The 27942-nt window shown below is 41.0% G+C and overlaps 2 protein-coding genes across 7 annotated transcripts in view; one reads left to right on the top strand and one right to left on the bottom strand.

Moving 5' to 3' along the window:
- GFM2 (GTP dependent ribosome recycling factor mitochondrial 2) overlaps nt 1-5071 on the top strand; it is a 58123-nt gene extending 53052 nt beyond the window's left edge. For all 6 annotated transcript variants that reach the window (XM_037032213.1, XM_037032214.1, XM_037032215.1 and 3 more), the window contains 3 exons: nt 85-200; nt 2485-2667; nt 3228-5071. In XM_037032213.1, coding sequence (XP_036888108.1) covers nt 85-200; nt 2485-2667; nt 3228-3356 — 428 coding nt within the window. In that variant the 3' untranslated portion in view covers nt 3357-5071. The remainder of the gene's footprint in view (nt 1-84; nt 201-2484; nt 2668-3227) is intronic.
- Nucleotides 3718-27706, bottom strand: HEXB (hexosaminidase subunit beta). Its single transcript, XM_037032225.1, has 14 exons — nt 27394-27706; nt 23562-23707; nt 20358-20423; nt 14831-14877; nt 14461-14571; nt 11433-11534; nt 9939-10068; nt 8463-8640; nt 7830-7916; nt 6525-6597; nt 5564-5738; nt 4506-4596; nt 4240-4344; nt 3718-3882 (listed from the first exon to the last, which is right to left on the bottom strand). The coding sequence occupies exons 1-14, from the start codon at nt 27666-27668 to the stop codon at nt 3834-3836; spliced, it is 1635 nt and encodes a 544-aa protein (XP_036888120.1). The 5' UTR covers nt 27669-27706; the 3' UTR covers nt 3718-3833.
- Nucleotides 27707-27942: the final 236 nt, after the last annotated feature.

The raw sequence follows: 27942 nt of genomic DNA, 5'->3' as shown, positions 1-27942 counted from the left end.
GTGAAATCCTCTCCCTCTTTCTTTACATTTCTCAGCTACTCCTCACTGCATCTTGAGTTCTAACACACGCTCTTCCTTGCCTAGGACCATTGCTTGGATCCCCAATTCAAGATGTGGCAATTACTTTACATTCACTGATAATTCATCCTGGTACCTCCTCAACTATGATTTCTGCCTGTGTCTCAAGATGTATACAGAAGGTATGTAACCACCCTGGTGCGTTTTGCTTTAAGGTGACTGTCCTGACAGTGGTGCCGACCTTGTGTCTTCCCTTCCCAAGCCTTGCAGTCAGTGAGAGTTTTTACCACGGAGAATCTTCGATTTCTTTAATCACCAGGGTTTTATTCGAGAGATGATCTAAGAACTTACTGTTTACCATACTAGCTACGAAATGTCCTCTGATTTCGGCACATAGGCAGATTTCCTTAAGTGGCAACTTTGCTTTCCCCATCCTAGACATAAAGCTACCACACTGTGAGATGGGTCCCAAGGTGCCTACTTTGAAGGGGACCGAGGTGTCATTGTCCTGTGTCCAGTGTTCTTATATCTTGTCTCTTCTTCAATAAATGTCTCTGTTGTTCATGTTATACAGCTGATACCTTCTGGGCAGACCTCGTATGTTGAAATTCATACATTTTTAAAAGTTTTTGATCAAAAAACAATACTTACACAAATAAAATTACTGATATTGTTTGCCTAAGCATATAGTTAGAAATATCTTCTACAGTTATGATTAAATTGTTAAAAAAATTTACCTTTGGTAATTAATTTTAAAGTTCTCCTGAAATTGGCTTTAATGTTGAAATAGTGATAACCTGAGAGATGAGTAATGTTTCTAAATTAACCCCAAGCCCCAATATATTGGCTAGTCCTTCAAAATCTAATACGCCTTCTAAAAATAAAATTATAGGTATTTGGGAGTTGGTTAGCCTTTTTATTAAGATTATACTAGAAAACAATTAACTTTATAGGGCCTTACACTTAATCTTTAGTTTTAATTCATTACTTCAAATGAAATACTCCTGATGAAAGTACCCCAGCCCTTGTTAAGCTTTAGCTAGTAGGGAAACTCCTTCCCCTGCTTGTGAGAAATTAGTGATGCTCATATATTTATTAAGCCATCCGCATTGTGCTTACAGTGCACTGAAATGGACATATAGGATCCGTATGTTTTTCTTGACCATTAGGAGCTTTAGATTTAAAAGGGAATTAAATATAGCCAGTAGCCAAAATATTACATAGAACGGACAAACCCATAAAAGCTGTGAAGTGCAGTTTGGGTAGGATTATTGGAAAGGAACTAATACTTGAGCTGTGATGATTTGGTGAATCTGGGCTCTGTGGGAAGCATTCCAGACAGGGAGGAATTAGAGTCCCTTTTGCTCCAGGTGTTAGATGAAGGCAGGAGAGTAGTGAAAAATAGTGTTGGAAAAGTAGAATAAAGTCAAACCTTAGAGAAACCTTTTAAAAGTATAGGAGTTTGTGGTCTGTTTTCAGAACAGAGTAATCATTAGAATCCAGGAGGGACTGGAGTAGGGACGAGCTGGTTTGGGACAGGGAGTGGACTGAGCCAGGTCTGACTCGGAGCACAGGCACAGACACGGAGTGCGGTGGGAATGGAAGGCTTCCAGATTACCATTATTTTGCCATGTATAATGCGACATAGTTAATGTAGTTAATGTAATTGCAGACTCCATCCAAAGCCCACTTACCAAGTTGTTTGGCAAAATGATCCTGTTAAAGATGGTGTCTATCTGGTGGCCCCGATAAGTCTTTATATTACTGCTACTTTCCCAGTTTTTGTGCACTTCCTACTTGCCCTACACTGTTTATGATTTTTTCAATTTCCATATTTTCTTTATGTCCTTGTTCTTGGCCTTTGAGATCTAAAATTCTGAACAGATAATCTACAGCAGTGGGCAAAAGTCGGTTTATAGTCATATGGCAATTAATAAATAACAGTACAAGAATAAATTGTGTTTCACGTATTCACAACTGTAAACCTACTTTAGCCGACCCCGTATTATAAATGATGTGTTTCTACACACTACTGTGTTAAATTTCTCTGTTTTAAGCTCTCCCATTTGTTTCCCTCTTTGATTGCCCTGACACATGTCATGGATTGTAACTATAGGCATCAGGAACAAAACAGGACATTTAAATGTAAAGACTGAGTCTTTGATTGAAGGCTTGTTTTCTCTCACTCTACCTCCGACCACATAGGCCCAGGTGCTCTCTATTTGAGAGATGCGGCTCCCTTAGCACCCCCTTGCCACACCCCACACGAGAGCTCGGACGTACTGTCGTCGCCCGCATACAAGTAAATATTGACATTTTTCACTTCTTATAAAATGCTGTCTTTATAAAGTAGGTGTATGTCTTTTTCCCAGGGTATGGGAAGTATTCATTTGTAATGAATTTTTTTTATTAGAATTTCATTTCCAATTTAGGGAAGAGGAATTCATGTTCTTTGATTTTTTTCAGGCTCTGAAGAAAGCTGATAAGCAAGTTTTAGAGCCCCTGATGAACCTTGAGGTCACAGTGACGAGAGATTACCTCAGCCCCGTCCTGGCGGACCTGGCACAAAGACGAGGGCACATTCAGGAAATCCAGAGTCGTCAGGACAACCGAGTTGTTATTGGGTTTGTCCCCTTAGCAGAAATGATGGTAGGTACTTTGTGACTGAAAAGTACATACTCTTTTTTTTTTTAATATGGGGGATATTTACACTAAACATAAATGATCAGTAACTCCTGAAAGAAGCATCAGGGCTTTGACTTGGCAGATGCATGTTAGATCGCAGCCTTCGGGGACTGTGAGGACTCTGCACTTAGTGGTAGGGGAGTCCGGGGTGCTGCAGCAGCGTGGGGACCGCTCCAGTCCTCCACAACAGCAGAGGGGTAATGTACCAAAGGGTGGCGCCAGCCCTCCATTTTTTCCCTTCCAAGGTCTTACCCTGTTCCTATAATGGCCAGATTTCAGGCAAGTGTCATTCTCCCCACCAGCCTCTTCTGCTCTAGAACAAGCACCTAGGTGCTGGGAGAGTCCTCTTACCAGCTGCTGGGACCAGGGAACACATCTGACGTGCACCCACACTACTACTGTCTTCTGTCCTCACAATATTTCTACATCCGACTTCTCCTGGTAATGGTCCAAGGATGAGCAGCAGGAAGAGAAACTTGAGGCTTCAGTTGGGTGATATAACTGATTTAAATTATTTTGATTAGGGTTATTCAACTGTGCTTCGGACGGTAACATCGGGCTCAGCTACTTTTGCCCTAGAACTATCTAATTATCAAGCCATGAATCCTCAAGACCAAAGTGCCCTGCTCAACCGTAGAAGTGGGCTGACCTAAGTGCTTCTAGGTCCTTGGAGAGAAATTCAGGAGCACCTACCTGTTTGTTATCAGTAAGGACAATTTTTATTGCTTTATTTATTGGACAAATACATTGCCATTTGAATACATTCAAGGACCTGCAAGAGGTAACTTAAAACTGACAGTGGCGCTGCGGCTGCCCGTTCTACTTTATGTCATGAGAAGGGTGCTCTGATGTTGAAGTTAATATACCCGAATTACATGTGTGTATATGAGGTCGTTCGTGTCAGTAAAGACACAGCCCTTTGGAATAGATTGAATGATATATTTTGTTATTGCTTTTTAAAGATTCTGTCACAGAAAGTTGCCAGTCTTCTATATATAATGTAGAAGATAGAAGTTCAATCAATTCAAATATATTTTATTCAAAAACAATATACCAAATCTTAATTTACATGATTTCAAACCGAGTCGATGGTGGTGCGTTGCTGTGGGCTTTCCCCTTCCAGCTCCAGCTCATGTGTCACAGTATCCGGTGAAAAGAGGTTGTGCAGCTATGCCGCGTCTGCAGAAGGTCAAGGACGAAAGAAGGATTGTTTTAGATCGCTCTAACTCATCTCCATCTTAAAGAGCTTAGTAGCTTAAGTCAGAATCACCAACTACAGCACTAATTACTGAAAAAAGATCGTTAAAGTAAATCAAAATGGAGGTCCAAGTCACACCTAAATTTAGCATAGCTATAAAATGCTGTAAGTTCAAATAGACTTTCTCCTTATAGGCATTCCCATTTTTGTCTAATTATATCACTATTTCTTAGGTGACATCCCTTTGTATTTATAGCAGAAATGCCCAAGAAGCCAGCTCACACTAAGGCTACAAGTCACCCTGGACTCAGTAGAGCCCTGGCCGGAAAGGGCCTTACCTGACCATTCTGCAGCGGTGAGCTGCTAGTCTTCTATAGGCGTCGTCCAGGTTGGTGACCTCCTTCTGGCTCCAGAGCCTCTCAGCAACAGCACTTGCCCGAGGCCTACAATTTAAACCACAGGTTTCCCAAAGCCGTTTTAATCCATGTTTTCTTAAAGAAGTATCTAAATTATACACTTGGGGAAATTCCTAATGCTTTCCGACTTGGATAGAAAAGGAAAACTAAGGCACCTTAATTCAAATGCCATCACTGAAATTCCATACCATAGTCTCGGAGTGAGGTTAGTTGCATCCACATATTCTCCCCACAGACAGGCTTCTCCTCCAAGGACAAGTTGTTTCTGCTGCTGAGAACCTACATTAAAATCATTGCATCGGTGTAAGTTAAGTGATTGTGACTTAAGGCTTATATACAGAGGCAACACTGGTTTCTCCTTCTGTCACTGTCCCAGGGCGACACTTTCCTCCTGCGGTCAGCAGGGCCCTGGCGGATATTCACGGATGTTCACGGATGTTCACGGCAAGGGCACTGTATTCTCACCCTGGCCTGTGGCTCACGTTGCTTTTTAGCATGTGCCGGTATGCAGATACTGGTCTACAAACTGATTCGGTCACCAGAAACTACCCCCACCCCCACCCCCGTGAATACTGTGCCAGGGAATAAAAATTGGAATACTAGGGCCTACCACTCCTGCCTTTAATATCTATATTTCTTGGTAGTAAAAAAGAGACTAGGTATCTAATATTTTGTTTTATAGTAATTATGACTTTGATTCTCAGAAAATACTTTCCAGAGAAAGTTAGGTCAATTCCTAATAGACCTACAGTTTTGAAATTTTTTTGAACAGCAAAATCCTTTTTCTCAAAATGTTACAGTGAAGTCTAGGATACAAAACAGGACAGAGTAGAACTGTTCTTCACAAAGAGGGTCTGCTCCCCAGACCCTAAAACGGCACAGCTGGAGATCCACTAAACTAGCCTGTAGCCTTGCAGAGGTGTCTTACAGTGGAGAGGCAGTTCAGAAGAGGAAATGCAAGGTTAACGTAGTCAAACACCTTGAAAATGCAGAGAGTAACAAGACTCACCCGTAAAAAGGGAGATAAAATCTAGGGGGATCTACTTTCCAAGTTCTTTTTTAGGTGAGGATTTGGTTTCTTTCTCAAAGTTTCAAGTGATACTGAGGCCCTTCTTTTTAAGTAAACACAAATAAAATCAAGGACTAAACATAAAAGGGAGGCTGGTTAGTAGGTAATAACTAGGTAAGGATTTCCTTGTGGGAGGCTAGGGAGGAAAATCAGGATACTGCTGGTCGTTTCACTTACCTCCAAAATCAAGAGGCTCCACTTTATAGTATTTCATCCAATCTTGTCCATAACTGATATAGTCTAAGTACCACGGAGCAGAAAGGATCACAGGGAAGCCAGCTTCTGTGATTACCTCTAGTTCACTAGTATACTTGCCCTGTTTCCATACTTGAATGACGGTGCCTTGCTGAAGCTATTAAAATGAAAAATTGCAGTAAGTATTGTTAGGTCTACCAAATACAGTACATGAAATTTAAAGTCCAAGATTGATAACTAGAAAAGTAACTTTAAGATCCTTGAAAAACCACACGCATCATCTTCTTTCCCCTCTCCCCTCAGAGTTAGTGCCAAATGCTGTATCTTATAGCAACTTAAAATTAGAAGTTGCTTCAACCTTCAGGTTGGATACTTAACATTTGCCTGTTTATGACATGATGTAGGTGTAGTGAACCAAGGCTTTGGTCCCATCCCTACCACACTGTTACGTACTCTGAAACTGTGAGGGAGTCACCAGCCCTTCTGGAAAGGGAATACTAACAGCTGGACTTGCAAATTCTCAGGTGCCCAAAGGAAAATAAGAATTCTATGTTAGAGAGATGCCACTTAAAGTAACAAGTGTACGTTGATAATTTTACTTAAAACGACCTTACTAGCAGTAAAGGCTCATTTGTTCTTATCTGTTTATTTCGACCATTCCTGAAAAAAGGAACTTACTTCAAAGTACTTCAATTTGTGAGTAATGAGATAGGAGGGGAGCGACGAGAAGGAGGCACTAAAGAGTGAGAAAAATGGAAGAAAAGAAACAAACTCCATTCACACTGGGCTCAGTCCGCAGCTATTGCCTAGTGAAAGTTTAAATGGAAAAGGAAGCTATTTTCCCCAGCATTAGGGAGTGCTTCCTAAGCATTTGTTACATCCAGGATATTACAGTATCAAGCCTTAGATTATCAGAATCAAATGCAGTCTTCACACTTCTCACCTTCACATTGTCATCAAAAACCTCTTGCCAGACAATGGATCCTTTCTTTATGGTTGAAATAATATCCAAAAGCCTACCATTGAGAAAAAAATTTAAGTCATTTTGGATCACAAGGTTAACAACCTGCATATTTTCTACTATGGACCGCAGGGTTCGTAGTACAGCACACCTTTATCGCAGAACCAGCTCTATGTGGGCCCTGCGGCCCCTTCTTCCTAGGACGTGGCTCAGACACTGCCACAGCAGAGGGGTTTAATGGTCATCTGCTGCATGAATGAGTCTTTAAGCGTGACCCCAGCACAGGAGGACATGTAAGTCACAGGGCAGTGTGGAAACAGCAATCTCTAGTAATTTCATGGGTATCTTAGAATAAAAGAAACTATAATCTATTTTATAATGTCACCTAAATAACATTCAGCAGTTGCTGACAATTGGTCCACAAGTATTTCCTTATGTTTTGACAATGCCAGGTACTCAGCAGCATAAAAAAAAAAAAAAAGAATGTACCATGTGACAAGCCAAACAGGAAAAGGCTGGAGTCTGGGCTTGCCCAGGGCAGGGTTGGGCAAACTACAGCCTGAAGCCTGTTTTCTGTACGGCTCATGAGCTGAGAATGATTTTCATATTTTGTAAAGTATTGTTTAAAAAATAAAAATGTATAACCAGATGTGGTCCCCAAAGTCTTAAATATTCACTATCTGGCCTTTACAGAAAAAAACTTTACTGGTCCTTAGCATACAGCAGCACTGCCCAGTGGAACTTTACGCAGGGACGGAAATGTTTTATACATGTGCTTTCCAATATGGGAGCCCCTAACTAATGTCATCCAACTACTGAACACTTGAAATGTGGCTGGTGTGACTGAGGAACTGAATGTTTAATTCCTTTTAATTTAAATGCAAACAGTGGCTATGTGGCTATGGCTACCATACTGGGTGGCATAGGTATAAAATATTTTTAAAAAGCACCTGGAATTGACACAAGTGAATGAGTTACAGGGGCGGATGGTGAGGAAGACTTCGAAGGGTAGCCATGGTTTCGGCTGCGTTCTCGGAGCATGTGACTGCTGTCCTGTATTTTAACAATTACTCACTGCAAAAGGCTTAGCGTTACCGTGTTCCTGATTTGAAGAACGCAGTGCATATTGCTTTCATTTATATGATTTTTATATACAAAGTATACAACATGTAAACGTTAGCAAGGGAGCAGAGAAAATGAAAAAATAAAACAGTACTAGTAATAGCTAAAAGTATTATAAAAGGCATTGATTAAATAAAAACACAGGTAGGCTTTCAGGTAACTTACTTTTGAATATAGAAAGATTCTAGTTTTTTAAAATCTTTGCCAAAGCCCGTCTGCTTCATGAAATCCTGGATATTTGGATTGGACTCCCTTAAAAAAATAGAACAATGATTAATATTTCATTAAAAGTTTCATATTTATGGCAGCATACCTCCTTAGCATCATTTGTGCTTAAAACTTTCAAAGTTGCAGCAGTTAAAATAAGCCTAAAAACTTAGTTATGAGTTATCTTTTTGTTCCATTGCAAAGAATTTCTTCCAGAAGCTGATTTTTTTTGCAAAAATGGCTTTCTCTATGTAGCTCCTGCCTCCCTTCTCCACCTAAGGTTATTTGCAAAGAGAATTTTTCTGAGAAATCTCCCCCACTTACTCGCTGCCTTCTTTCACTAAAGCTGTTCTCATTCAACATTGTCTCTTTTTTTAATCTCTGTTTTCTTCTGCATCTTGATTTACCTTCCTAAAAGCTATTTTACTTTCTTATACCACCCCAAATCCACCACCTCAGGAGTTACATTGTCAAGGTAAAGCTGTGCGAGTAGAGGTATTGCCCCAAACCTTCCCTTTTCATGTGAAGACCTTTAAACCTATTTCACATGCAATAGTTAAGGGAAATGCAGGTTTTAAACAACTGTCATACCAACAAGCAAATTCCACTTCATCTCCTCCCAAATGAATGAACCAATCTGGAAATACCAAACTAATTTCTTTGAAAAATTTAGACAGGAAGCTGTACGTTGTATTCAAAATAGGGTTTATAGGTCCAAAAGTCCCAGGCTGATGTTCATTGTAACATGGTGTTAGGAGATCCTTCTGACCTGGAGGAAAACATGGAGATTCTTTTCTTAAAAAGCATTTTAACCACAAAGAATGGCTAGCACATGATTACACTATTTTATTTTGTTGAAGCTATAAGAGATTTTATACAAAGAGAGATAAGCATGTTGCTATGGTTATTTCTCCCAAGTGAGATGAGGGAGAATTGTCTCCTGAACCTGTTTCCCTTTCCATCAGCCACTCTGAGATTTTATTCACTTCAAATATTGTCTTGAATATTAATGACTCCCAAATCTTCAGCTTGCCCCAACACTTTTTTCTTGAACTTCAATCCATATTTCAGACTCCCTGATGAACACAATTAGATATGTTATCTGCACTTCAAATACAATCTAACGAAAACCAAATTTCCTGTTCCCCAAGTTCCTTCTGTAGGGACTCCTGGTGTTTGTATAGTTTCTAGCTCTTTCCTTTCCTCCTGAAGTCAGTTACCAAGTTCTGTGATTGATGGTCTATTCCAAAATGTCTCTCGGTTCTCTGCATTATTTCATACTTCTGCCATCACCAGTCTGACCTCGGACTTCAGTGTCTTTTTCCTTCCGTTGTGCCACTGTAGGTCTTCCCGAAGTGTGGCTCCCTCGTGTCGCTCTTCAGCTCCGTCATGTTCACTGGTTTCCGTGTCCTGACAAGCCCACATTCCTCCCTCAAGGCCCTCTACATTGTACTTTCCAGACTTACTTCCCGTTATTCTCCATGTCTACCGTAATAATAGTTACTGAACAATTATGTTAGATGATATGCTGAGTGCTCTACATTTGTTATTTGATCCTCAAAAAGATGGGCAAACTGAGGACGAGATACTCTGTACCTTGCCCAAGGCCGCTCGGTTTGTAAATGGCAGAGGCAGACTCACCCAGCAGTCTGGCTCCAGAGCCAGTGCTTAGCCACCCTGTGGGGAAGGCCCTCCTACCCTGCCGCCGCGCTCCAGCCGGATGCCTTTCCCTTGTGGTTCCCTCTGCCGGAAACATGACTCTATTCTTGGGCCTCTGGAAAGCGTTTTAAGTGTTACCTCATGAAACCATTCCTTAAATTCACCCATTATGTTCTACTTGTCACAGGCATTTTGTGTTTGCCTTGTCCCTTGTTTTTACACTGTAGGCGGTGCCCAGACATAGTGACTTGTTCACAGTGGACCCAGAGCAGGTACTGAATTATGTCTGTCACTAGCGCTACCTTTTGTGTAAATCACAACTAAGAATAAAATGAGCAAACACCAAGTCATAAAATAAGAGGTGCAGAACCTCAAATGTTCACTTTTGGGAACTCATAAAATGCTTACCTTTTCCCCAAGACTGTGTGTGTCCAGGGGTATCGAATTCTGGTATGACTCGAATCCCCCGTAATCGGGCATATTCAATCACCATACGGACTTCATTGGGTGTATAAACATGAGAAAAAGAATAGCTTCCCTGTAAAAAGCCACATCGGTTAAAATTAAAATATACGAAATGGATTTGGTCCTGAAAACTGTTAACAGTTCTGTTTGCAGTTTGATATTTCATAGCTGACTTTTCCAGTATCACAATGTATTAAGTAGTTCTGTGTGGTGTTGGATAACTCATTCAAATTGTTTGCCAGATCTTACCCATAAGCTCTCAGTACACTTTAATTCCACATTTACTGATAGAACTATCTAAATGACAAATGACTTAACTTCTTCATCAAAAAATAACAAATTATAAGAAAAAAAGAGATGTGCACAGGTGGGCACCTAAAAGTCAAAAGAGAATTAGTAGACGTAGGAACTGACCCAAGTACAGACCTTACTTGCACCCCAATGCAAAAGAAGGGGGGTTGTTTCGTTTGTTTGTTTGTTTGTTTAAAAGAAAAAGGCCTTGGGGAAATGTAAATAATGATTGGCTATCTGGGTTTTTGTTAATTTTTTTAGCTGCAGTAATGTTTTGATTTTTAAATTGGCCATTTCACAAATGAGATACGACATCTTGAATTTGCTTCAAAATAAAGGTGGGAAGAATAGGTAACCAGGGTCAATAAGATTGACCATGTACTGACTGTTAAAGCCAGGTGATGAGGACATGGAAAGCCATTAAATTATTCTACTTCTGTATCCTTAAAATGTTCCATAATAAAAAGTAAAACAAAGGCAAACAAAAACAGCAGTGCTACCAGCATTGCAGCCTATGCTACTTCCTAACACTGCAGAAAGCTTTGGAATTATGGCCAGAGAGTAAAATTTTGAGTCTTGGCTCTACTCCTTTCTAACTGCAACTGTGGACAAGGCACACAGCTTCTCAGTTACCATCTTGGTATCACAGTGGATTAAAGGGGTGACACTGAGGCTCACTCCCAACTCCCCTGGTCCATAACAACAGTTTGAACACTTCTGAGACTACCATTGTTTTCTAAGAGGCTCTCATTTCTAAAATTCTCTACTTCATGTAGTTTTTCAGAGAGAAAAAGAAATAGTCATTTAGAGAGTTCAAAATAACTGCTTAAAGCAAATACACAATTGGACTACTTGAGAAATATAATTAATCTTATTTGAATTGTGAATGTGTCAGGTCTCCTACATTCTTAAGGCTTTAAAATTTTATGTATATAGTCTCTACAGACTATTTACATTTATGATAACAATTATAAAAACAGAACAGTTTTATGGATCTAAAATGCTAAGCCGCAGCCTATTTAAAAACAAACATTTAAAACCCCAAATATCCAACTTTTACACTTCTATCCATGAGAAGAAACATTAAAGCTACAAACTTCTAGTGAAACTACCAAAAATTTTAGTAGACACACATGAATTACTCACTTTATTGCTTAACTCTGGGAAAGTGATGCTCTGATAGGGGAAAGATTGGTCATCAACTATGTGCCAGTGGAGAACATTAAACTTATTAAAAGCCATGGCATCCTGCAAAAAAATGTTAAAAAGTTATATACTACAGATAACACACAATCCAATTTATGCATCTTCACTTGGGATTGTTTCCAATGTGTGTGCTTCCTTTTAAATTTTTCACTGAAGAATGTGGAAGAAGTTTTATTCTATACCTTACAGAGTTTACATGGCTTGTCACTTTTCAAAATTCTCTACAGAATTTGTATTCATTCTAAACAGCAAGCTGTAACTTTGCTCCATGGGGAAGGAGCAAACTGATGAAGTCCCAGTGAGTACTTAGGGCTCAGCCAAGAATGGAAAATGGTTCTTGGCTGCTACTACTATGTTTGGAAATGGAGCAGAGGAAAAATGAGGCATTCATGTAACTACCACAACTTACAATTCCCACAATTCTGAGATCTGATGGCTAGCCCTTCCTTACAAATAAAGGAAATGTGGTACAATTTAAGAAATATGGTACAAATAAAAGAAATACAGTACAATTCCAATCAAAATTCTCAGAAGTTTTTAGGAAATTGACATGTTTACTCTGGAAGAATTAACAATACAATGTTTATATAAAATACAAATAGATTATTCAAAAAAGAAAAATAATAAGGGGGAATATTTGCCCTACAACATAATCAAAATTTAAAGCCCCCCTTCTCCTTCATCGGGGCCAATGGGATTGGCTGATGCGTTTTGGAAATGGCTCACATACGAGGGGACTGTACAAAGAAATCAGTATGTGGAGGGTAACGGCAGGATCTGCATTATTAGAGAAGCGCATTCCTCGTGACTTTTTACCAGGGGAGGGCAAAGGGACAGATAAATATTTTAATTTTGGAGCCATAGGGTTATCACAACTGATCCTGCAGTTGTAAAGCAAGACAACATATAAAAAAAGATGGACATGGTTGTATTCCAGTAAAATGTCACTTGCAAGAGTGGGTGACAAGCTGGGTTTTGTCCTTGGGCTGTCATTTGTCAACCTCTGTACTGTAGTTATTGAGATAAGTGCTGTTTTTTAGGAAGTCCAAAAAGAAATATTGCGGGGTATTAGAGTATGTTATTTGGAACTTGCATTTAGTTTAAGAAAAATATGTTTAAATAGGAGGAAGAATAAGGCAAATACAACAAAATTTTAAAATTGAGCTGTCTAGGTAAACAGTACATGGGAATCCTTTGCACTTTCCTTACAATTTCTGTACGTTTGAATTACTTCAAAAATACAAAGAGAAAAAAAATCTTCTAAAGTTACAGGAATTAAAATCATCTATAGTGGCCCAAGAAGATAAACTGGTAAATAGGTCAGATTGAGAGTCCAGAAACTGATTTGTGTATTTAAGGAATTTAGTATTTGCTAGTCATGATATCGAAAGCAGTGGGGGAAGTTATAGGTTGCCCAAAAATGATATTGGGACTACAGGCTAACCTTTGGGAAAAAATAATATTAAAATAATCACCTACAATGCACTAAATTCTAACTGAATCAAGAATTTAATATGAAAAATACAACATTAAAAGAAAAATTGCAAGGCTATTTTTATGTTTATACCCTTTTTTTAGAAGCCTTTCTTAACATACCTCCCAAGGTCAAAAACAATAACAGACAAGACTGAAAGATGATCACTTTATAAAAAATTAAACTTTTTTAACTTTATAAAAAATTAAAACTTCTATAGGCAAAAGACACTATATTATAAACATGGTTTAAAAATCAAATTTAGAAAATTTCACAACAATATGTGATGGATAAGAACATCATATAAATATAAGCAAATATAAAAGTACTACTGACACATCTATAAACAAATGTAACAGTAAAGAGCTCTTAAATTAACAAGGAAGAAATTACTGTTCTAGAAGACAAAGTGGACATAAAAAATACAAATAGCTAATAAGTAAAAGAGGCTTATATTCACCAAAAACCAAAGCAATACAAATTAAAACAAGGAAATACTTTATCACCAGGTTAGCAAAGAATATGGCAAAGGTGTGCCACACTGTTGGCCAGGCGTGCCATGGTGGGGCCTCACTAGAGGCTGTCTGACAGTCCGCACCAGAAGATGAGAAGTGCACAGCTTTAAGCCCAGAGATTCTCTTCTAAGAATTTATCCTCAGGAAATAATCCTGATAAGTATGCAATATAAAAATGTTTACTCTGAAGTGCTGTTTGTGATAATGATACATTAACCTCGAAGTCCATCAGTAGGAGACTGGTTAAATACATATCACAGTACATAAAAAAGAATCTTCAGCTATTTAAAAAGATGATGTTGGCCTTATATACTTTCATAGAAAAATGTCTGTAACAGTCTATTTTAAAAGTAGCAAAAGTATAATCCCATTTAAGTTTTTTTTAAAGTCACATTTGTTAATATTTCCATTTTTAAGTCTAAATGAGATAAATGGGGCATAAAAACTTATGTTCATCTTTGGTGAATTATGGGATACCTAGCTCTTACAACCTGAGGTTCCGTGTTTTTTTGGAACATTTTCCTAGGTATAAAGCAACCCCCAGACTCAATGCCACTATAAAGAAAGTAAGTGGAGGTCACAAAATTAAAGGACATTAACTAGAGGTACAGTGACCACATATTTCTAATCAGAAGTTTAGACCCATGATTTGACAAATGGAAGTATACAAAGAGGGCCCACAGGAAGCATTAAAACAGTCTTTCTCTCAATCCTGGCTAACCTTGTTGAGTCTCCCTTCTTTCTCCCCTCCCCCCATGAAAACAACAGGGTGATTCCCTAGGGGAGCCTCTCCTTCCAGCTGAGGAAGCACACCTCACAAAGGAGAGAGGGGAGAGAGCCCAGTGCTTATACTCAGTACATGAAAAACGAGTCCCCCATTCCAACCTGTATAATAGCATAAGCAACCAATATAAAGCAACAACATAATAGGACACATCTTCAGAGTGCACAATGGATTAAAGTAAAAATAATTACCTACCAGAGTTTTAAGAATACTGTTAACTGGCAGATAGTGTCTGGCTGTATCAATTAAAATTCCTCTATGAGGAAACCTTGGAGAATCACTGATGGTGGATTCATTGATGGTGTACTGTAAGACAAAATACATTTTGATTTATTTTTAAAAGTTTCTCTTGACTTAAGCTTAATAATGACTACATCTGCCTATGTAAGTATCAGATTAAAAAAGATTAATTTAGAACAAAAAAAGTGAAATTTACATTTACCATCTAAGATAAATATTTGGGGAGTAGAAACCTTCAGGAAGCAATAAATAGCCAAAAAGCTTGCATTTTTCTTGTAGCAATATGTCTATCCAAAAATGTTAGTAACGTGATAATCATACTTACGGCCCCATAAGGATCTTGATAAATTAACTGGCTGAAGGTCTCTAGACCTAAGGAAAGTAAAATGTATAATTTATTGCATAATTCATAAAACAAATTGAAACAATAAAAGTTGTGCTATCCAAACAGAACCATAACCAGATAAGGCAAATAAAATTAAACATAGTTAATTTTAACTCTAACATATTTTCTAAAGCTAAAGCTCAGTTTTCCAAAAATCCCTGTTGCTACTAATAAAAATGCTTTACTTCATTGGTCCCATGGCCTCTGTTTTGTTTGAATGATAAACATAAAAAAAAGAATAGTTATTTAGTAAAACAAAAGACCAGTTCCTAATACATTTATAACATTATGAGTAAGACTTTTTATGATAAAATGTTACAGAAACCTGAGAAGGTACCTAAACTTAAAGAAGGCAGAAAAGCTCAAAGAGCCACCATGAAACTACAAATAAAGGCCCCACTTGCAATGTTTTACTCATAGCCACAAAAACTGTCTTCTGAACATTTTTTTACTCAAGCGATTATTCCTTTAATACAATATATTACAGACAGTTCCTCTAACTGGTCTTGAGTTTACTAAAATTTATCATTCTAGCTAACAACTATATAGCCAGGGAAAGTTTAACCTAAGAATAATTCAAAGTTAGAAATGAGAGGGGAGGTATTAAAACTGACACCGTAAGAGACTACTATGAACAATTATATGCCAACAAATTTAACAATTTAAAACAAATAGGTAAATTCTTAGAAACATACAACTTACCAGGACTAAAATTATGAAGAAATAGAAAATCTGAACAGACTGATTACTAGGAAGGAGTTTGTATCAAAAATGAAAAACCTCTCAACAAATAAAAGTCCGGGACCAGAAGGCTTCACTAGTGAATTCTACCAAACATTTAAAGAAGAATTAATGCTGAACATTCTCAAATCTTCCACAAAATGTAAGAGGACGAAACACTTCCAAGGCCTCATTTTACAAGGCCAGTGTTACCCTGATACCAAAATTGGACAAGGACACAAGAAAAGAACATCACACCCAATGTCCCTGATGAACACAGGTGCAAAAATCCTCAACCAAATTCTCAAAGATCAGCAAACCAAATTCAATAAAACATTAAAAGGGCTACACAGCATGAGTGAGTGGAAGTTATTCCCCAAATGCACAGACAGTTCAACATCCACAAACCGCTCCATGTGACACATCCCATTAACAAGTGAGGACAAAAATCATGATCGTCTCAATAGATGCCCAAAGAGCAGTTGAAAAAATTCAACATCCATTTATGACAAAAACTCTCAACAGATTGGGTATGGAGTGAACATACCTCAACATAATAATGGCCATTTGTGGCAAATTCAGTAAAATTAGGGGATATAAAATCAATGTATAAAAATTTGATTTCTACACATAAATGATCAATTATCAGAGAAATTAAGAAAACAGTCTTAGCAAGAATAAAATAACCAAAGAGTAGGCTTAACCAAGGAGCTAAAAGACCTCTACACTGAAAATGAGGTTGATGAAAGAAGTTAAACACAAGTAAATGGGAAGTTATTCTATGCTGGTGGGTTGGAAGAATTAGTATCATTAAAATGTTGAATCTTCTCAAAGCCATCTACATATTCAATGCAATCCCTTATCAAAGTTCCAATGGCATTTTTCACAGAAATAGAACAAACAATCCTGTAATTTGTATGCAACCACAAAACACCTCAAATAGCCAAAGCAATCTTGAGAAAGATGAACAAGGCATCACACTCTAATTTTATACTATATTACAAAGCTATAGTCATCAAAACAGCATGGTATTAGCATAAAAACAGAGACACAGATCAATAGAACAGAACAGAGAGCCCAGAAGTACATGCACACATGTACAGTCAATTAATTTACAACAGAGGTAAGAATACACAATGGGAAAAGGACAGTCTTTTCAGTAAGTGGTGCTGGGAAAACTGGACAGTCACATACAAAACAGTGACACTGGACCGCTATCTAATACCACATACAAAGTTAATTCAAAGTGGATTAAAGCCCTGAATGAAAGACCTGCCACCATAAAACTCCCAGAAAAAACATAGGAGGGTACGCTCCTTGCCATGGGCCTTGGCCATGATCTTTTTGGATTGAAGCTAAAAGCAAAGGCAATGAAAGCAAAAGTAAACAAGTGGAACTAAATCAAATTTATAAAACTTCACAGCAGACCTCCCCAAAATGTGCCACTTTGGCATGTGAATTACTTTGAGCCAAAGACAATCAAGACCCTGCAGGCCCATGAGAAACTTTTACCTCTCCCTTAAGGAATTTAAATTGGGGGCTTTGCCCATAAGAATTTTTACCAAAATTAACTTTTTTGACCTATCTGTATGGCAGGGAAACATAAGTACTGAACAGCTATTCTTACCACTCTGCAATACCTTCCTCCCCTCTGAAGCCCCAAGACACTTTAGCTCAGAATGTCACATGTACCTCATTTTACCTATCTCCGAACCTCTCATGCACGTGGGCTCTGACTGTCATGTGTGTTGGCTTCCTATGAATACATATGTGATTAAGTTTGGTGATTTTCTCTTGTTAATCTGTCTCATGTTGATTTAATTTTACACCAGCTGAAAGAAACTAGGAGGAGAAGAAATTTTCTCCCTTCCCACATAAAACCATCAACAAAATGAAAAGGTGACTTACCAAATGGAAGAAAATATTTGCAAATCCTATGTCTGATAAGGGGTTAATATGCAAAGTATGTTACGAACACAACTCAATGGCCAAAAAAGAAGTTTGATTAAAGTTTGATCTGATTTAATCAAACAGATCATTTGATTAAATGATCTGAACAAACATTTTTTAAAAAAAGCATACAGATGGGCAACAGGTACATTAAAAGGTACTCAGCATTAATCACTAGGGAAATATAAACCAAAACCATAGTGAGATATCACCTCATAACTGTTAAATGCTACTGCCAAAAAGAAAAAAAACAAGTGTTGGCAAGGATGTGGAGTAAAGGGAAGCCTTGTGCATTCTTGGTGGGAACATAAATTGGTGCAGCCACTATGGAAAACTGGATGGATGTTTCTCGAAAAATTAAAAACAGAGCTACCATATGATCCGGCAATTCTACGTCGGGGTATTTATCGGAAGAAAATGAAAACACTAATTCAAAAAGACATGTCCTCCCCACCCCCTTTTCATAGCAGCGTTATTTATAACAACCAAGACGTAGAAACACCTCCATCCATGGATAAATGTGACACACAGGAATATTACTCAGCCATAAAATAAAGAAAACCTTGCCATTTGCAACACGGATAGCCCTTTAGGGCATTGTGCGAAGTGAAATGAGTCAGACAGATGAATAATCGTATCTCACTTAGATATGGAATCTTAAACAAAACTGAGCTCACAGATACCAAGAACAGACTGGTGGTTGCTGGAGGCAGGGAGAGGGGATGCAATGGGGAAGGGGTCCAAGGTACAATCTTCCAGTTATAAAATAAATTGAGTTCCTTGGGATATAATATACTGCGTTGCATATTTGAAAGTTGCTGAGAGAGTGGATCTTAAAAGTTGCATAACAGAAATAAAACTTTTGTAACTGTAAGGTGGTGTCTGTTAACTGCACTAACTGTGATCATTTCGCAAAATATACAAATATCAAATCATGTTTTACACCTAAAATTAATACAATGTTAAATGTCAAATTACACCTCCAAGAAATTAGACAGGAAATGGGAAGAAAAAGAAATTCAGTCATTTTTGCTACCCCTTCTCAAATATAGGCTCATACAAGGAGGACAAACTTTGGAATTTTCTGGTTGAGTAGCAATACACTCAACTGCCATTTACAGCTGTTACTTTGAAGGTCTAATGGCAAACAGAAGATTAGGACGTGGGCTAGAATCTGGTCACTGAATGTTCTCAGAAGCCGCTTCCTTTGGTGTGGATCAGCACAGACATCAGTAAAGCTGCCTCTTCCCTAGCAGACCCCACACGAAGCAGGCTGGTCAGACTAAAGCAAGCTTAAAACCACAGGCCCTGGCTGGTGTAGCTCAGTGGATTGAGCATGGGCCTGCGAACCAGGCGATCGAGGTTCGATTCCCAGTCAGGGCACATGCCTGGGTTGCAGGCCAGTTCCCGGTAGGGGCAAGTTCCCAGCAGGGGATGCATGAGAGGCAACCACACATTGATGTTTCTCTTCCTCTCTCCTTCCCTTCCCCTCTAAAGATAAATAAATAAAATATTAAAAAAAAAGAAAACACAGGACACTATACATCAATGATCTCGATGGTCACGATTGCAGTTGGGTTTGTAGTAAACATCTGTTGATATTTTCACGTTCTATTTTGAAATAGGATTATAATCATGCCATTTTTATTTTGACTATAAAACGTGATGATGACTGTATTTGAGAGAATGCTCAACCTGCGTCAAACCCAAAGCCGCCTTGATTTTTCACTGCAGTGCCATAATTTTGGTTGGTTAGCTCACATTAAAGAAAATTATCCTTTTTTAAAACCCTACTATTTAGAAGTCAGTATAACAATGTCTTAACTACTAAAAAGAGGTACAAGAAGCTTTTGTACAGCAAAAGTAAATGACCCAAAGCCTAAACTTTGAAGTTCAGACTAAAATTCACAGGAAAAGCAATTAAGGCTTCTTCCTGCCCACTGCTTACAGTGTTCCACCCACCCTTTATCCTTTCACACTGCTCCTTTAAACTCGGTCATGTTTCTGAGTCCCTAGGAATTTGAAACAGGGGACAGTGCCTCTCCCTTCTCTGTCACGGTGTGACAGTTCACTCTTCCTGACCGAGTTTCCCCACCGAGAGAGAGGCAGAACCGTCCTGTTCCTCAGTGCGTTCCCATGGAAACTGGTAGCAAGAGCAGGTCCGACTCCATGAGGAGACGTCAGAGAATGACTGAGTGGAGCCTCTCCGGGACCTCACATGAGGCGGCCCATGTGTTTGTGCCGAGTCAGGGTCATCAGCATCTTTCCATGTCAAGCTGAAAACATTGCCGCTACATGGACAGCTGGATGTGGTGTTTTGGGGGAAACAGTTTTTCTGTTTGCTACTGCACTGGTAGGTTGGTTCAGTAATAAGTTGGGAGAACTTTTTATTTTAATAAACAACCATGAAGGAAGGAAGGAAGGAAGGAAGGAAGGAAGGAAGGAAGGAAGGAAGGAAGGGAGGAAGGGAGGAAGGAAGGGAGGAAGGGAGGGGAGGGCGGTGCTTGGTACTGAAGGCAGCAAGAAGTGCCGAGAAACAAAGTCCCCTAACCAGGGTGGCTCGGGGCCAGTTATAACTGGAACATTACAGTTCCAAGGGCATCAGTTAATTATAGCGCTGAATGTAATAGCCCTCAAGCATTTCTAAAAGGTCCAATGGAAATCATTTTGGAAATGCCCAATAAGCCGTTCTATAACGTGTTTAAGGAAGCAAAGCTTTGCTGTGCTATATTTCTCAAAGCAGCAACTAAAAATATTTATTTACTAAAAAATAACAATAAAACTACATACATCTTACCTCGTAATACTCCCCAGACTCTGTTGGCCTTGAGGAAAGCCATTGGTCCCTTCACAAGTAAAGTATCTATATGGGGAAAAAGGTTGTTAATCCCTCAATGACACATGATAATTTCCCAAACATGCAATAGGTATTTCTGGACCGTTCTTTTCTGAGCTCCAGACTTGTGTTCCCCAGCTGCCTCCCGCACATCACTTAGCTGTCCCCTAGATTCCTTTTACTCCACATGCCCCAAACTGAACTCTTCACACTTCACCTGCCCGTCTGCTCTGCTTGCAGGTCTCTGAGTCACAGCACCACCCTTTAGCCAGCTGAGTTGTTCAAGTCAGGAACCTGGGCCTTATCTCCGTGATTCCTTCCCCACCCTAGGCCAGTTACTGTCTCCAACTGCCCCTCAATAGAGTAGGGTCATAGTGAAGCTGAGGTTTCCCTGGTGAAGCCTCTGGGATCACTCCAATCTTCCTGGTGGCCGGGAACTAATCTCTGCTCTTTCCCTTCTCCTTTCGTGTTTCCCCACTTTCCCTACACCTGCCTTTCCCAAACACCACCCTCAGTCTTCCTGAAGACTCACTTCTTAACTCACTTTAGCTTAATTCAGCTTTGTCCCATTCAGTAAAAAGTTCACACTCGTCTAGGGGCTCCAGTTGGCTGCTACCAGCAAAGGGGGTGCTAAATCTTTCAGTCCTTGAGTCATACTCTGCTTAAGGTGGTCCTAATAGTTTAGTCTTACATTGGGGTGGAGTCGACCACAGACCAAGTACAGCACCATTCAGCACAGAGAGACTGAAAACACAAGGGATACTGATGCAGCCTGGGCCACAGTAAGGACACTCAAGGGCTGCAGGTTAATGGTTTAATCCTGTATCTGGGCCGAGCCATCACCCTCCACCTCCACCACCACCGCCCAATCACGGGATAGTTGGTGGCTGCAGGTTGGGAAAGAGTTCTAGCAACAGCCAATAGTCATGCGACCCTTTCGTCTGACAGTCTCCTGACGAGGCAGCCTTTCCATGGGAAGATGGGGTGATGAGTGAGCTGGGCCCGGGCTGAGAACAGCACTGCTCTGACCACTGCACTCTAATCACAGCGCCTCTCCATCTGCGTCACATCTTCGCCACCTAGCACCCACAGTCCCATTAGTCACTGCTGAGAGTCATTTTTTTGCCATGTTATGGTTTTGAGATCTCCCAGAAACAGCACGGTCCTCTAAAAACATTAACGTGTTGCATGTGCTTGATGCCAATTATTTTCCAATAAACTGAGGATTGGCTGATATTAAAAAGGACTTTGACTCAGCTCAATGCAAAAACCACAAATATAAAGCAGTTGGAAGGAGATTTTGTTTTCTAAATAAATGAACACACAGCTATAGAATTTCAATTTATATTTCAAAACCAAATTCTTAGTGTTAACAGTGATCACCTCCCTGACCTGAAATGGGAGTGGCATCTTTGACGTCAGCTATGGCTCTCTGTACTGTTGCACCATACTGTTTCAAAGGGTGTACAGACAAATAACATCAATATATTCTCCTTTAAAAACTATGAAATATTACAGATCTCCTTTGAGATGCCTACCCAACTCCCTTTCCTGTCTTCAAAGAAAAGTTATCAGGCCTTTCCTAGGCACTTTCATACCCATATGTTTAACAGGAAAATACAGTTGTTTTACATTGTGTCCCTGTTGATATATAAACATGTGTGTTTCATTGAACATCCTTGATACATGCCATCATTTCTCTACAATAGAAACTAGAGCGCTTTTGGTTTTGAGGGCACGCAATATTTATAATGTTTATTAGGAGATAATGTTGTAGCACTTGTTGCTTCCCTTGACATTTCCTCACACTCTGAAACACCAGTTGCTGTCTTGTTATTTCCATTTGTTCGAGTTACTTTTATCATCATCATCATCAATTTGTCTGAAACTTAAAGCTAGTTTAGCCTTCCACGAGAAAGTTTCACCATCAACTTGTCTTAAGAAACTTCCTTTCAGAATAAAAAGTGTTAGCAAAGCTGAGTCAAAGATAAACTATAACTCTCTATTTTCTGGAATGGATAGTATGTCATTGCATTGCCAGCGGTCAGCAAAGATTCCTTGACCACGTAATGGCCATTTTATCTTCATTCGGGTCGCAAGACCTACCCCTACAGTGTCTGAGTGCCGACTGCCATGAAGTCACACGGCTAGAGTTGGCAAAGAGTCCTGCTTCTCTTCTAGGTATAGCACTGAGGAAAATGAAGTTATTTTTTCAAAGAGATGTACTATGGAGAAATCTCATCCACGCCAAGAGGATGAGGAGATGTCCTTCACTGTCTGTGGGGCTGTCGAAGGACAAAGGTCCCACTCTGTTCTCGTGCACATCGTCCTCCCTGTCCTTACACCCGGCTCACCAGTCAGCGCTCTGTGCCTCTGCATATCGCCCGTGTCCTCAGAGTGTTCCTCTTTGATGCTCTGGTTAGTTCCCCATTGTCCCCAGTCAGTACACCCCGTGGAAAAGGCCTGCCCAATTGTTTATTCCTTCCAGAAAACTAGGGAAGAGCCTTAGAAAATGTTTGAGGCAACAAAAAAAACATGTAGCTAAATCTTGATTATATTATTGAGCAAGTGAAATGGCTGCCCCACCTCGAGTTCTGCAAATCTTTGTGTCAGATTAGGTTATAAGTAGAGATCATACATATAAGATATGTATGATCATACATATACATACATATACATAAGTAGAGATCATACATACAGATATGTCGTCAAAATAAAAGGAAATTACCCAGATGTCCGAAAATAAGAGACTAGCCAAGTTAGTTATGGCACATCCAGGCAAAAATATTTAGTGAGATACATGTTCATAATGTACAATATTATTATTTTTAAAAAGCAAAATACAGAATCATGCATATAGAATCAACCCCATTTTCATGTTATTATCATGCTTACATTTATATATATGTAAAATATTTAAGCGTATTGCTATTTTTAAAAATCTGAAATAACCAGGGTTAACTAAGTGCTGGAATTATGAGTGATTTATTTCCTCCTCTCCACTTACTGTACTTTCACCATCAGGCTTTAATGGTAATTTAAAAAACAGGAATTAAAAACTCACTAGCCAAGAACTCACAATAGTTCATGGCACGGAGACTGCTTTTGGCACTTACGTCTGCCACAGCTTTTGATATGATACGTTCACATCACATAGGTACTCACAGGACTCATCTGAAGAGATATTGGGGAATGTATCGCACTCGGAGTCAAGGACCACTGAGACGAGAAGCTGCTGTAAGTCCGTTTTAACATGAGATTTGGCAGGGCGATGATGCCACTTGTGGGAATCAAAAATACAGTCATAATATCTGTGTGAGAAATGAATTCAAACAAATTTAAACTGCTGCAGCCAAGTTTCAAATATATATGTGGTAGTAGACATTGTAGTTGACCCTTCAAATCCATGCTACCCCAATTATTAGTCCAACTAGAGGCTCTCACCCCAAACTGCACGTTAGAATCACCCAGGGAGCTTTTTGAAACTACTGATGTCTGGACCTTCAGAACCAGAATCTTGGACAGTGAGATCCAGGCATGGGAGTTTTCAAAGTTACCCCCACGCTCCGAGGTGACTCACATGACGTCCCCAATAAGAACCACCCGTCTAACCAATGAAGGTAACCCCGATCACTCTTGAGTGTATAAGCTGATTCTGACCAGTGATTGGGGGTGGGAGGTGGGAATGTAGGAGGAAGTTTCCTAAATGAGCCACAAGGAGAAAACTCTCCGCCGTGACACCTGGACCAGCTGCACCCACACCAAAGATGGCTGAGCAGAGATGGAAGGAATACCAATTTCTTACTCATCCTGTTATGCCACTTAGCTCTGAAATCCTCCGTGCTTTGGGACTTCCTGTTATGTGAGATAATAGATTTTCTTATTGTTAAGGCAGATTGAGCCACGATTCCTGTATTTTCCCAACAAAAGCATCCTAGCTAATACATATACCCCCACGTAATGTTGCCAAACCACAGATTTCTCACTAGGGCCTTAAAGCAATTGTTTAAATAATATTTTATAGATGTTGATTAGCCAGAGGCTGTGTATGCACCTGTGTGTGAGAACGTCTTGTGTTTTTCCAGATGAGTAAGGAGAGAGAGGCACATTCCGATGAGTTTGGAAGTGAAGGGGAGTTAACCAGTGGGGGTGGGCTGAAGGAAGGTGCTGAGGGCCCTTTTCACACAAAACCTCCACAGACTGAAAAGGGAACTAAGATCTCTGAACTAGATCTACACTTAAAAACGATTAAGATGGTTAATCTTATGTGTCTTTCACCACATTAGGTCCTGGCTTGTCCCAAGTAAGCAAAATCTTGGCTCTGGGTATTAAAACCCTAAAGCAAACGCAGAGGGTTCTGAGGCAGTCATGTCCATGGAACAGGCATACCCCGTTTCACTGTGCTTCACAGATGCTGTGTTTTTTACAAATTGAATGCAAGACCTTCCCCACCATAAGGATTACAGCTCACTGTATTGCAAGGCTTGCTTTATTTCTGTGGCTGGAACTGAACCCACAGTATCTCTGAGGTGTGTCTGTACCTGGGCTAATTCAGCATTTCAGGGACTGAGAGAGTGAAGCTACTTGTTCATTACACAAATGACTAGCATGGGATGGACCTTGTTCTAGAAGCCGAGGGAGCAGCCTTGTACCAGACACTTCTCTGCCTGCAAAATGCACACTGTTGCAAAGCAGAGTTTGCGACCGAAGTTGGGCTCCTCGGAGACAGGAGCCACGCACAGGTTTCTGAACGATCTGCATCCCAAGCCCCAAGCTGTGTGTGTTCCCGACTGCCTGAAGCTTTGGACTAGCTCGTCATCTCTGAATCTTTCCAACCCCTGAATGCTTTCAAGTCTTAGCCACAAGGGCTGTTTTACAACCTGCTTCCTAACAGTGCAGCCTATAATTAATAGTTGCTCCACACGCAGGGCACAAATTAGTTCGGCAAACTCCAGATTACCTGCGCTGCCTTGGAATGCCAAGCCTTGTTTTTAAACTGTCTCATAGCTGATTCAAGTCCTGGTTGTCTAACCATTAACCTGTCGCCCGTGCTTTCTTGCCATACTCATGACACTTCAGCTTATTACCAAGTTCTTTTTTTACTAGTGGTGTGGCACAGAGGGAAAATGCGATCCTAAAAACTAAGTCCCAAAGCAGATATAAAGAAAGGATAAGTGGTTTTGTTTTTAATCCTCACTCCAGGATACAGCTTTTAGGGTGTGGTGGGGGGAGAGCGAAACATTGATCTGCCTTATGTGACCTGGCTAGGGATAGAACCCACAACTTAGGGGTGTACCCCAACCATGGATTCAACCAGAAACCTTTTAGTGTATGGGGTGATGCTCCTTACCAACTTAGCCACCCAGCGAGGGCAAGTGTGTTTGTTTTTAAAAGACTGACCCGCTGTGATCCCCCTTTAGATCAGGGGTCTGCAACCCCCCAAACCAGACCACACAGCAGGAGGTGGGTGGAGGGCGAGCTAGTGAAGCTTCCTCCGTATTTACAGCTGCTCCCCAGCACTTCCATCACTGCCTGAGCTCCGCCTCCTGTCAGATCAGCCGTGGCACTGGATTCCCATAGGAGAATCTATGCACTCAGTCATCCCCAAAACCACCCCACCCCGGTGTGTAGAAAATTTGGTTTTCACTAGACGGGTCCCTGATGTCAAAAAGGTTGGGGACTGCTGCTTTAGATGACCTTCAGGTACTTTTTCCTTCTCAATATCCCAAGGCAACCAACCACCTTGTTTTTACTTCTTCACCTGGACTCTAGCCATTATGATCTATTACTAGGTTCAATACCAAAGGGCTCATTAGGGTATGTGTCTAAAAGGAAGGTAACAGTATCCACTTAGTTGTACAAAAGTGAAGAGGAGACTGAGCCATCTCTGCTGTCTGCACCTCAGGGTCCGGCTTCTTCAGCCAGGGTCTTAGCTGCAGGCCTGTCTGGGGCCAGCAGGTATTAAGGTAGTTTTGCATTTTCCACCAGCTGTTTGGTGTCCTGCAGGTACGATGAAGCTGTAATGCCCACTGGGAACAGAAATAGAACTGGGGGGGCGGGGGCTGCAGTACAAACAGGACCAGTTACAATCCTTCAGGGCACTAACTCACCTTCAGGACTGGGCCGCCTACATACGTCTCACTGGGAGGGAACAGCGTGTGGTGTGCTGAACTATGACCCCTAGTGCGGTCTGCTTGGTGTGTGGCCAGCAAAGCCCAGCTGCGGCTGCTTCCCCTTTTTACAGTTCACCCTGCCTGTGGGCTGCTGAACAACTAAGGAGAAGTTCGGAGAGCCAGCATGTGACTGGCGTGGGAAGACAAAAAATCAGATACTGCGTTGCACTGACCATATTAAAGTAATTAGATGAAAACATAACATTTCATATGGAACAGATTTTGGAAGGGAAGGGGAGTTTTATGTATTGTGCCCCAACCTACGGGCTTTCTGCCATCCACATTGTTACCAGACTTGGGGGTGGCTGGTGAGACGGCCTACAAATGACAGCCAACTTTGGGGACTCCCTGGTCCCCAAGCATTCAGCACTCTTCCTCCTAACAGCAAATAAGAAGCTGCCTCTTCCCTCCCTCCCCCACTTCCATCCACCCTAGACTCCCTTCCTAGGCGAACGTGGCCAAGGATTCTGAGCAACCTACTTCCACTGAGCACCCCAGACGCAAACCAGGGTTCCTGGGCGCCCGGAATGTCCCGGAGGATGCAGGAGGGGAAGTGGAAGTGCTTGGGTGTCGTTCGGTATTTCGAGCCGGTTCTGCCATCTTCTAGACCTTTGACTTTAGTCAAGTCACTAACCTTCCGAGACTGCCTCCTCATCTGTCAAATGGGGATAATGCGCTACGTGGCTGGGTGGTTGTGCAGGTGCTAAGAGGCGCCCTCTTCCCCCTTGCATCTTCGCCTGCACAGCATCCCTGGGTGGTGCACCCGGGGGGTCCTGGGGGACCCAGGGCTCCTTCCCGCTCGGCCGCCGGGCAGGACCACTCACCGCCTGAACGCTTCCTGAAGGAGGGCGCAGGAAGGGCCGGCCTTGGAAGAGGGATGGTGGGCGATATGGAAGTTCTCCGGGGAGAGGTACAGCAGGCGGGAGGTCATCTGCACGGAGAGCGGCATGGGCCACAGAGCCGGACCCTGGGCAGCAAAGGCATTGGGGACCTGCTCGGACTGCAGCGCCAGCAAAGCCAGCGCTGCCAGCAGCCCGCGCAGCTCCATGGCCCCTGAGGTGCCCCCAACCTGGGCCCAGCCCGGTCTGCCCCGCTGCATTTGACTGCCCGGCTCAGCCCCAGAGGAGGAAGCACAGGATCTGAGTCAGCTGACCATGCGCCCCGCCCCGACTCCGCCCACAGGAGGGTGGGACCCAGGAGAATGCCGGCCCGCCGCAGCCTTTCCACCCAGCCCAAACCCTGGCTGGTGTTCAGTTCCTGGCCCCTGTTTGCACTGCCTCAGGGAAACTGCAGAACTCGAGCCACGAACAGCCCGTTTACTCCCGCCCCCACAAACATAGATCACTGAGATGGTGATTTCGTTTATTTGTCCA

This window comes from Sturnira hondurensis, unplaced genomic scaffold (genome assembly GCF_014824575.4).
Source record: "Sturnira hondurensis isolate 20B ecotype Veracruz unplaced genomic scaffold, ASM1482457v3 Scaffold0021354, whole genome shotgun sequence".
In the NCBI taxonomy this organism is placed as follows: domain Eukaryota; kingdom Metazoa; phylum Chordata; class Mammalia; order Chiroptera; family Phyllostomidae; genus Sturnira; species Sturnira hondurensis.
This window is presented reverse-complemented; position numbering and strand designations above follow the sequence as displayed.

Excerpts from the sequence above, each read along its gene's own strand:
- HEXB (XM_037032225.1), bottom strand. The coding sequence starts at position 27,668 with ATGCAGCGGGGCAGACCGGGCTGGGCCCAGGTTGGGGGCACCTCAGGG. Across the intron at positions 4,597-5,563 it reads GGAGCCTCTTGATTTTGGAG|GTTCTCAGCAGCAGAAACAA; the intron begins GTAAGTGAAACG and ends ATTTTAATGTAG. Across the intron at positions 3,883-4,239 it reads CACCGCTGCAGAATGGTCAG|ACGCGGCATAGCTGCACAAC; the intron begins GTAAGGCCCTTT and ends GACCTTCTGCAG.